This window comes from Boleophthalmus pectinirostris, unplaced genomic scaffold (genome assembly GCF_026225935.1).
Source record: "Boleophthalmus pectinirostris isolate CB_2022bp ecotype Guang Dong unplaced genomic scaffold, ASM2622593v1 HiC_scaffold_4, whole genome shotgun sequence".
In the NCBI taxonomy this organism is placed as follows: Eukaryota; Metazoa; Chordata; class Actinopteri; order Gobiiformes; family Gobiidae; genus Boleophthalmus; species Boleophthalmus pectinirostris.
Genome location: NW_026571353.1, coordinates 41,989,310 through 42,000,369, shown reverse-complemented (window position 1 = coordinate 42,000,369; position 11,060 = coordinate 41,989,310). Strand labels below are relative to the sequence as shown.

Below are 11,060 nucleotides of genomic sequence, written 5' to 3'. Positions count from 1 at the left end.
GAATTTGTGATTTGATAATTATATCCATTTAAAATTTTATTTGATTATCAGATGGTCCCGGTCAAGCAGAAGTAAACATCAAGGCCAAAAATTCAAGTTGATGCGTCTGATATAAAAGTGTATTGAACAGATACATATGTCTCTAGTTTATCAAACTGTTGACCTTTTTTCTGTTCCATTTTTGGTTCTAAAGTTCCATTTGTTTTAAACAGACCATGTATGAAACATGGAACAAAAATTATTTCCCAAATTTCAAAGACCTGAAAATCATGTAAATAAATGGATGATTTCATCATATCTTGTGTTATTCCATCTTTGAACTGTTGATGAAGGGACAGGATTTTTAAAAATAAATTAATTTTAAATGATAAAAATGTTCTTGGAAGGACTGACATATTTTATAGAAATAGTTTCTTTCATTTTGAAGTAATATTAAAGTTTTCAGAAGAAAAAAGCCACAAATGATGTAAAATCCTGCACCTTCTACTTGTTTGTACAATTTTCCCTCCGTTACTTTTCCCTCCGTTACCATGAACTTTCTTAATAAAAAATCTCATGAGTCAAAAAGTCAGAGGTTTTTCAACCTAATCTTGTACCATATGGTAGAAAACTATATGAAGCAAATATTCAAACCAGTTTGTTAAGGATATGGAAGTGAGAACCAAGAGTTATCACTGTTTGGATTTATTGACCAAAAAGTGCTGCATATTTCATTCCCTCCGTTACCGACATGAGTTTTTTATTTTTTGTCTTGAACTTGAAAGAATATCACAGGTTTAACTTGACCCTGTTGGAGTGTAACTCTTTCCTACATTCTGATACTTATTTCAATAGTCAAAGAGCTATTTGAATGTCAAAAAATCTGACCCGTTTCCCTCCGAGAACTATAACGTGAAAAGTAAAGGAACGGAGAAGTCGGAAACGTAAGTAAAAGTAATTTATTGTTTTATCATTATTCGTTTCACGTTGTAGTTCTTCTTCTTCACTTGCCGCTTGATCGGTCCGTCGGAAAATAGAGTCCCACGGTCACTTCTGTTGCGGCTTTTTAATGTGTTGCGGCTTTTTAATGTGTTGTGGCTTTTTAATGTGTTGCAGCATTTGCGTTTGTTGTGACCCCTCTCAGCTTCCGTACTACATACAAAGAATTACAATAGTCCAGGCGTGATGTTATGGCTTTACTTTAGCGAGGAGCCTCAATATGAAAGAAGATTAGAAGAGACGAGATGATTCCAAACAGCACGTACGTCTGCAGGCTTCATTTACTTCAGTGGGTTTGATCACAGTCGCTCAAGTCCAGAGACGCGAACTACACCGGAAGTTTCACCGCATGTTTCCAAACGTGTTCCTGGTTTGTGACGTAAGCGTGAATAGAGACTATAAAGCTTCAGACCAACAATGTTCTACAGCTGCACACCTCTACTCTGTTCTGTGATTGGGTGAGCTCTGACACAGTTCTGGTCTGTGATTGGCTGAGTTCTGACACAGTTCTGGTCTGTGATTGGCCGAGTTCTGACACAGTTCTGGTCTGTGATTGGCTGAGATCTGACACAGTTCTGGTCTGTGATTGGCTGAGTTCTGACACAGTTCTGGTCTGTGATTGGCTGAGTTCTGACACAGTTCTGGTCTGTGATTGGCTGAGTTCTGACACAGTTCTGGTCTGTGATTGGCTGAGTTCTGACACAGTTCTGGTCTGTGATTGGCTGAGATCTGACAGTTCTGGTCTGTGATTGGGTGAGTTCTGACACAGTTCTGGTCTGTGATTGGCCGAGTTCTGACACAGTTCTGGTCTGTGATTGGCTGAGTTCTGACACAGTTCTGGTCTGTGATTGGCTGAGTTCTGACACAGTTCTGGTCTGTGATTGGCCGAGTTCTAACACAGTTCTGGTCTGTGATTGGCTGAGTTCTGACACAGTTCTGGTCTGTGATTGGCTGAGTTCTGACACAGTTCTGGTCTGTGATTGGCTGAGTTCTGACCTGTTGCAGTTTGGTAGCGAAGGCCACAGTGACGGAGAGCATGAACATGTCGGCGCACAGATCCTCAGGTCCGATCTGATGAAACCCCCGATCTGCGACCAGCACCGGCTGCAGCCTGTCGGGGAGGAGGTCCAGAGCTGGAGACGCTGAGACAGAGAAGACATTTAAAACACACTTATAAAAACAGGAAAACATCAACCAGAAAGAGCGTGACATTCAAAAGAGCAGATCTTCATGGAGCAGAGGGATAAAAACACGTGTAAAAACTCTTATAACGTCTCGCGTGGACCTGTGGGAGACTGACCCGTCCTTGGAGGAGCCTGTTTGGCCTTGAACTTGTCCAGCGACGCTGGCTCTGGTTTGGAGTCGGTCTCCAGCTGCGCGGACAGAAGCAGCGCAGGCTTCAGTTTGGTGTATTTACTGCTGAGGAGAGGAAACCAGCGCGGCTCCTGACAGACGAGAGAGAGGAGAGGGCAGAGGTCAGGTGAGACAGGTGAGACAGGTGAGACAGGTGAGACAGGTGAGAGTGTCAGGTGGAGTTTGCTGTAACTGTCAGGTACAGATGTGTGACCTGGTTTATGGTTCAGATCTCTAACTCCTGGAACTCTCCACATGAAACAAAAACTGACACAAAGTTCAGCTTCTTCTGTCTGGAGAATCAACTAAAGTCACAGGATTTTTAGACAGTCGCTTCAGAAGAGGAGCGATTCCCCGTTACTGAAGCCATTATTAAACCCCAAAGATGCGAGATCAATGTGACGAGTTTGTGAAGCTGATAATGAGGAGGAGAAACATTTGTGGAGCAGAAGTTTGGAGGTTTCTTTCATAAACAGTTAATCTCCTACAGGTCAATAGTTGAGTTTCAGCTGACGTCATTGTTATTAAAAGTCCGCGTTGCTGCTGGGAAATATTTTGGTCGGAAGCAAGAAACACGGTAGCGTCAAACACAGTGTGTAACCTCGTGTATTTCTCCCCGATAATGGTAAATTCCTGCTGCATTATCAGATGCACAAATAGAAGCACGGAAGAAGGAAAATGTCTTTTTCGTATTCTGCATGAAAAGAACCACTAACGGTGAATTAAACGACTTTCAAACATCCGCAGAGCAAACGTAGAAGATCCTAACAAACCGTGGACTCAACAAGTTCAACAACACATCCAGACTCTTGGAGGTTTTCATCTTTTCTGCTGTGAATGGCCCAGGAGTTTCACCAAGTCATTGTGGATGTCGCCCAAGTGAATATTTGTCCAGGGAGTTGGAGATTCTGACCAGAAGTTTGGTTTGGTCCAGACTCTGTCGGGGTTGAAAAGGGTGATTTTGTCGTCCGTCGATGTTTTATGACCAATTTCTGGTCAAATGGTCTTGGGTCGTCTGCCGTTAGAGTGGAGAAATAACCGGGATCAATACCCTTTACGTGCTTTCTCACTCCGTCCGTCATGTTGAATTAGTGTTTCTTGCCGCCGACCAAAATAATTCCCAGCAGCAACGCACGCTTTTGTCAACAATGAAACTCGCCTATAGTGTTCTCTGTAGTGTTCTAAGAGTGTTCTATATGGTGTTGTATGAGTGAGTCTGACCTGTTTGATTTCTTGCACTGATCTCAGGTCCAGGACGATGTATCCCACACTCTCGCTCTTTTTACTGACCGAGTCCACGGCCAAACACTGGAGTTTAATGGGCGTCCTCTGCAGCCTGAGACGACACACAGAAGAACACAGGGATATTATTTACTAGAACTTAACACAACTGTTTGACCCTGTGGATTTGAAAAAGTGTATATCTGTATCGGCCACAACAGCAAAACTAATACCAGCTTCAAAAGTCCACATCGGCCCGTCCCTCGTAATAAGACTTTGTCTCATCTGTATGTTCTTTTAAAGAGACAATATTTTACTGTAACACATCACATATTTAGATCTCCATGTTCCTTTTACTGTTTTGTATGAACAGATGAACATGTTTTAAGTTTCTCTGACTTTTCTCTCCCATTGCTCTCTGTGCTAAGTCCCTCCCCCTTCAGAGCACTGTCACACACACTCGTTGTGCGTCGCACTAATGAAACTCCTGCACAAACATCAGGTTTGTTGTGTCGCTGTGTTCAGTCTATGTCGTGTTTTTGTGTTTTTATTGAGAGTTGTCGCGTGGGAGCATGTGGGGGGGCGGAGCCTCGTACAGACTCGTACTGCAGCGAACTGTAAGGAGGGTTTGAATAGGGCTCAGGGGAGATCGCTAGATTACCCAGACATGCACGGATGACTCTAAAAGCTCTTCAGACGGGTTTTTCATTAGAACATGAGAGAAAACTCCAAAAAATCATGTTTGCATAACACGCCCCCTTTAGGATGTACTGTGTTGTGTACCTGTGTGTGTTGTGTACCTGTGTGTGTTGTGTACCTGTGTGTGTTGTGTACCTGTGTGTGTTGTGTACCTGTGTGTGTTGTGTACCTGTGTGTGTTGTGTACTGTGTGTGTTGTGCGTCTGTGTGTGTTGTGTACCTGTGTGTGTTGTGTACCTGTGTGTGTTGTGCGTCTGTGTGTGTTGTGTACCTGTGTTGTGTTGTGTACCTGTGTGTGTTGTGTGCCTGTGTGTGTTGTGCGTCGTGTGTGTTGTGCGTCTGTGTGTGTTGTGTACCTGTGCTGGTGCAGTGTGCGTCTGTGTGTGTTGTGCGTCTGTGTGTGTTGTGCGTCTGTGTGTGTTTGCGTGTGTGTGTTGTGCGTCTGTGTGTGTTGTGCGTCTGTGTGTGTTGTGCGTCTGTGTGTGTTGTGTACCTGTGCTGGTGCAGTGTGCGTCTGTGTGTGTTGTGCGTCTGTGTGTGTTGTGTGTGTACCTGTGCTGGTGCAGTGTGCGTCGTGTGTTTGTGCGTCTGTGTGTGTTGTGTACCTGTGCTGGTGCAGTGTGCGTCGGTGTGTTGTGCGTCTGTGTGTGTTGTGTACCTGTGCTGGTGCAGTGTGCGTCTGTGTGTGTTGTGCGTCTGTGTGTTGTGTACCTGTGTGTGTTGTGCGTCTGTGTGTGTTGTGTACCTGTGCTGGTGCAGTGTGCGTCGGTGTGTTGTGCGTCTGTGTGTGTTGTGTACCTGTGCTGGTGCAGTGTGCGTCGGTGTGTTGTGCGTCTGTGTGTGTTGTGTACCTGTGCTGGTGCAGTGTGCGTCGGTTCAGTTCCCAGGCGAGCTCGGTGCTGAACTGGGGCTGTTCTCGATGTTCCACTGGGTCTGTGCTCAGAGTCTCTCCGTCGAAACTGGCCTGGACGACCAGACTGAGGCGCGAGCTCTTCGGGAAGTGACGACCTGCAGCACGGAGCCGAGAGGTCACAACGTGTACAACAATTATTTATTTCACGTTTAAGCGGCGAGAGTGCAGAGTGTGATTAACTGGAGCTGTCAAAGAGCTCAAACAACAGTTATTACCTTTTATTAGAGCAGATTAAAGGTCCTGTATTACACAAAACTGTCTCTTCTGAGCTTTAAGTTACATTATAAAACTGTTACCTCCTCAAAAACAGAACCTGGAGTTGTGTTTTGTTTATTCACATGTTTAATTAGAGATTTCAAATCCCAAGACCGAAATGATCCAAATAATGATTTAAGTGAAGGTGTGTGGAGTTTAAAAACACAGTGGAGCACGACGTATGACATCACTGTGTTTTCTGTTTGAGAAAAGAACTAAATCTGCAGAGTTTGTCTATTAAACGTGTGTGAATGGAACAAAACACAACTCCAAGTCTGTTTGTGACGAGGAAACAACATCAGAACACAGATCAGAAAAACAGTGCAACTTATTCTCTTTAAACTAAGACAGCAGATTTGTAAATGAATTATAATTTATTTAAATTCATATTTATGTAATTAAGGTTTCTAGTCACTAAACTTTCTCTGCCATTCTAAACGTACATGGAGCTCAAACCCTTTTGGCCCTGACCAAAATAATTTCAATTATTTAGTCACTGCATTTTTTTTCTTACCGAATTTATATTAATAACAAACATTATGATAGAAAAATAGAAAGTAATAGAACAATGTACACAGTCAAAACAATCACATCTTTAACCATAAGCACTTCTGTTTGTGACTTTTATAAAGGTTTTGGCGTTTAGTAAATGACCTAAATGAGTTATGTATGTGATTAAACAAGAGTGTATTTCACATTTAGGCAGAGAAAGTTCAGAGCGAGAATAACAGGAGCTGTCAAAGTGCTCAAACACATGTACACAACATTTATAATAATAACACACATTTATATTAATCATGTATTACGATCAGTGTTGGGGAGTAACAGATTACATGTACCGGCATTACATAATCAGAGTACAAATGATGAGTAACTGTATTCAGTTACAGTTACTGTTTCAGTGAGTGGTGAATTGGATTACAGTTACTTTGTTGAAATAAATGGATTACACAGAGGGATTTTCCTGTTTTCACATTTTGAGCTAAATCCCTTTTTTTTTCCCCCTCCAGTAATTCCACTCATTCCCAGAAACTAAACCAGGTCTAAAACAAGACTAAACCAGGACTAAACCAGGACTAAAACCAGGTCTAAAACAGGACTAAACCAGGACTAAAAGCAGGTCTAAACTAGATCTTAACCAGGTCTAAAACCAGTCAAAAACCAGGACTAAAAGCGGGTCTAAACTAGATCTAAACCAGATCTAAACCAGGTCTAAACCAGGTCTAAACCAGGACTAAACCAGGACTAAAACAGGACTAAACCAGGACTAAAACAGGACTAAAACAGGACTAAACCAGGACTAAAACCAGGACTAAAACAGGACTAAAACAGGACTAAATCCTGCTGTGTGGACGTGTTTCCTCGTCTTGTATCAATAATATTTTTAATTTGGTTCAGTAAAGTCTGGTCTTTTAATTTTCTTTTATCAGACAAAACTTCTTATGTGAAGATTTCCTCGTCTTTGTTTCTCTACAGAAAATCAAGTAATCCAAAGTAATCAGATTACATTACTCACTTTAAGTTATTTAATGGATTATGTTACAAACTACATTTTGGGGTAGGGGTGGGCGATATATCGATATTTTAAATATATCGAGATAGTTTTTAAACTCGATATGAATTCTGACATATCGTATATATCGATATAATGCTTATATTAAATTTGATTTCGCCGCTTCGCTTGTTTACCTTCTCTCTCGTCGCCTCCGCCTCCCTGATTTTGTTTGCTCGTGTCTCCTTCACTCCTCACTGTCACCGTGAACACCCGAAAGTTGGTGCCAGTGAAAAACTTCAAGCACCACGAACCTTTTCCACCATTTACAGACAAAACCATCAGCAGCACATCCTCATGTTCCACCGAGTCGCGTCCTTTAGTCTGAAAGAAGCTGAACGAGCTGAGCTGCAGGAGAAGTGCTGTTTATGCAAATGAGTCATGCGCTTAAGTTTTGTTTCTGTAAAATGTAAACACACGTGTGCAAAACTGCATTAAACACTTTATTATCTCAAACGAGCTGATGTGGCTCTAGAGTCGTTATGCTTTATATATTGTAAAGTTTAGTCATGTAAAGTTTATTTATGCAGAATATTTTTATTAATAATCTGCTTCAGTGTCAACTTGTACAATAGTGTTTGGAAACGTTGGGTTTGATCTGCAGTGGATTGTGGGATTAAACCTCAGATCCTCACTGCTGGAACATGGATCTATTGAAATAAGGAACATCCTGAGCTTCTTCTGCTAAAGGAGCTCATGGTTCTGGTTCTGGTCTGGATGGTTAACAGAGTTAATGCAAAGATGAGCTTGTGTTGAGTGGTTTTATTTATGAATGAAAAGAAGGAAATATGTATTATTTCTTTTATTTTACAGTTAAATTATTATTTATGTAATTAGGGTTTTTGTAATCTTAAGTGTTCCTATATGAACTGCCGACCTCTTATACTTCAATAAAAAAAAAAGACCTTGTGGAATTGGCAGATTTGTTTTTGCAGTTTTCAGTTTTAGGGGGTTATTTTTTCTTGAACATATATCGAGATATATATCGTATATCGAGATTTTTTGATCCATATCGCCCAGCCCTATTTTGGGGTATGTAATCTGTAATCTGTAGGGAATTACATTTTAAAAGTCACCTTCCCAACACTGATTACGATAGAAAAACAGAAAGGAATATAAAAATGTACAGTCAAAATAATCACATTTTAAACTAGAAGGACTTCTGTTTCTGAGTGTCCAGCCTCCTGTCACTTTCACCTGACTTTTATAAAGGGTTGGGTGTTTAATAAATGATCAAAATGAAAAATATTGTGATTAAAAGGGGTTCATAAACATCACAAACACAAAATAAATTCAGTTTATCTTTAATCCAGCTCAGTAAACTTCACGGGCCTTTTAAACCGCCCACACTCCGCCAGAGTTTATGTCTTTTTGCTCGTGTTGTTTCTGCGGACACAACAGGTCGAAGCAAGACAATTCGTGGTTTAATGTAACGCGTTTTTATCTAAATTATAAGTTTAATTCCCTCGTGTTTATCTGTTTAAATCCCTCACCTTCTAAAACTGACACGACGATCAGCAGCTGTTCACTTTTGGAGCCCATTCTTCATTTGTAACACCTCCACAAAGCGCTTTTAAAGTCTTTATTTAATGCCGTTCTTTAAAGTTTAGTTTCCCCCGGAGAGTGCGCGCTGTCCCGGTGTAAAACCCGCAGAAACGTCGCTGTATTTGGAGTTTATTTGCCCGTTTCTCTCCCGTTTGTCTCGGTTTGTTTGGGGGGAAGCGCTGTGACCGTTGGCGCTGCCCGATCCGTAACTTTGGCGCCTCCCATTTTGTTTTAGAACCGGAAGAGACGTAGAGGACGGGTAAGGGACGGCGCAGCTCCTCTGGCGGCGGGAGGAGGGTACTGCGGAATTAAAATATGTTCAAATTAAAAAGTTAAATATTTAAATTGTGGAACTTGATGGCTGCAAAATAAATAAATAAATAAAATTAAAACAGTAAAAATAATAAAATAAAATAAAAACAATAAAAACTAAATAAAAACAATACAAAACAAAACAAAATAAAATAAAACAAAATTAATACAATAAAAAACTAATAAAAACTAAATAAAAACATAAAAAACATAAAAACAATAAATAAAATAATAAAACAATAAAATAAAAACAATACAAAACAAAACAAAATAAAATAAAACAAAATAAAACAAAATAGATGGTTTAAATAAATATGTTTGCCAGGGTTCTAAGTCCTGGTTTAATTCAGGTTTAGTCCTGATTTAGACCTGGTTTAGTCTAGGGCTGGTTTGGGCTGGTAAGTGTTTTTAAAAGAAAAAAATTCCACTTTGGATCTTTTTATTTGTTTATTATCAGGTCCCCATTTGTTGTGCTTCAGTCTTTCTAGGCTCATGCTTCATTAAATAAAAAACATGACATCATGAAGTAGATTTAAAATAATATACAGATCGTGGCAGCAGTACATAGGTGTTGTTAATGAACTGTATTTTAAAGGATAATAATACTTTTAGGAGATACTGACAGAGGTGGGACCAAGTCGTTGTTTTGCGAGTCTCAAGTACGCCTCAAGTCTTTGACCTCAAGTCCGAGTCAAGTCCCAAGTCAAATACAGGCAAGTCCAAGTCGAGTCTCAAATCACTGGCCCATAAATCCAAGTCAAGTCCAAGTCGCCTGCTTTGAGCTTCAAGTCATTTCAAGTCTTTAGACCAAAGCACCAACTATAGCTCAGATTTTTTCCAATTTATCAGACTTTTGAGATAAATTGTACTTATAAAGTCATAGTATACGTGTATATGAGTATTTATAGAGTTTATAAGAGTTGTAGAAATGTACATTTTTCCTTTTTAAATGTGTTGACAAGATCTTAGAGTGAATCTTTACAGTCAGAATAGAAAAATTCTGAGTTAAAAGTGCTTCTCAAGTCACAGGCCTCAAGTCTGAGTCAAGTCCCAAGTTACTGACCTTCAAGTCCAAGTCGAGTCCCAAGTCTTAGTCCATTTTATCAAGTCAAGTCTCAAGTCCTAAAAATAGTGACTCAAGTCTGACTCGAGTCCAAGTCACAACCTGCACAACCCCCCACACGGACGACAGTGAATGTGAGTATCTTTTGAAGATAATGATACATTTGAAATCTTGTATTTAAAGAAAATAGAATGAATGAATTAAATTGGTTAAAATATTTAATGACGAATTGGACTGTGATTATTTTAAGAAGACACTGTTGTAGATGAAATGTTGTTAGAGCTGTTTAATGTAAATAGTTTCTTTAATGTGCTCGGAGCTAAATCTGGCACAGAGCATCTTTTTATTAATGTTTTCCTTGTTTTAAATAAAATAAATCAGTGAAGTAGTAGTAGTAGTAGTAGTAGTAGTAGTAGTAGTAGTAGTAGTAGCAGCAGTAGTAACAACAGTAGTAGTGTCTGTTTTCATAGTATTGAGACAAAATCAGCACTAAACTCTGTGTCGTGACTCTCATTGTCGTGTGTAGTTTGATCTTGATTGTGTGACTGTGGCTCCCTCGGCCGCTGATATGAAAAGTGCAGTGTTGGCCTTATCTCTGCTGAGTGTGTGCAACGGCGGCGAGGGGCTCAGATACAGCGAGGGGCTCAGATACGGCGAGGAGCGAGGAGCATTACAGCCGCTCAGATACAGAGGGGAGCATTAAAAAAGGCCACAGATACAGAACACATTACCACAGCTGCGCCCGGAGACGAATGCCCCGGCCTCTATCTGATCTGAGCCTGAATCTGTGTCACCGCCGACGACTTCGCCCCAAACTTTCACCACATTATCAACGAAGAGGAGCCGAGGAGCCGAGGAGCCGAGAAGCATGAGGAGCCGAGGAGCCGAGGAGCATGAGGAGCGAGGAGCCGAGGAGACGAGGAGACGAGAGCAGAGGAGAGGAGCAGAGGAGCCGAGGAGCCGAGGAGCATGAGGAGCCGAGGAGCCGAGGAGCCGAGGAGCCGAGAAGCATGAGGAGCCGAGGAGCCGAGGAGCCGAGGAGCATGAGGAGCACGAGGAGTCGAGGAGCCGAGGAGCCGAGGAGCCGAGGAGCATGAGGAGCATGAGGAGCCGAGGAGCCGAGGAGCATGAGGAGCACGAGGAGCCGAGGAGCCGAGGAGGAGCATGAGG

At 41.3% G+C, this 11,060-nt stretch overlaps 1 protein-coding gene across 1 annotated transcript in view; it reads right to left on the bottom strand.

Moving 5' to 3' along the window:
* cep120 (centrosomal protein 120) overlaps positions 1-8,726 on the bottom strand; it is a 25,526-nt gene extending 16,800 nt beyond the window's left edge. The window contains exons 1-5 of the mRNA XM_055161989.1: positions 8,464-8,726; positions 5,102-5,258; positions 3,553-3,667; positions 2,279-2,423; positions 1,975-2,120 (exon numbers count right to left, since the gene is read on the bottom strand). Of these exons, the coding sequence (XP_055017964.1) occupies positions 1,975-2,120; positions 2,279-2,423; positions 3,553-3,667; positions 5,102-5,258; positions 8,464-8,512 (612 nt within the window). The 5' untranslated portion in view covers positions 8,513-8,726. The remainder of the gene's footprint in view (positions 1-1,974; positions 2,121-2,278; positions 2,424-3,552; positions 3,668-5,101; positions 5,259-8,463) is intronic.
* Positions 8,727-11,060: the final 2,334 nt, after the last annotated feature.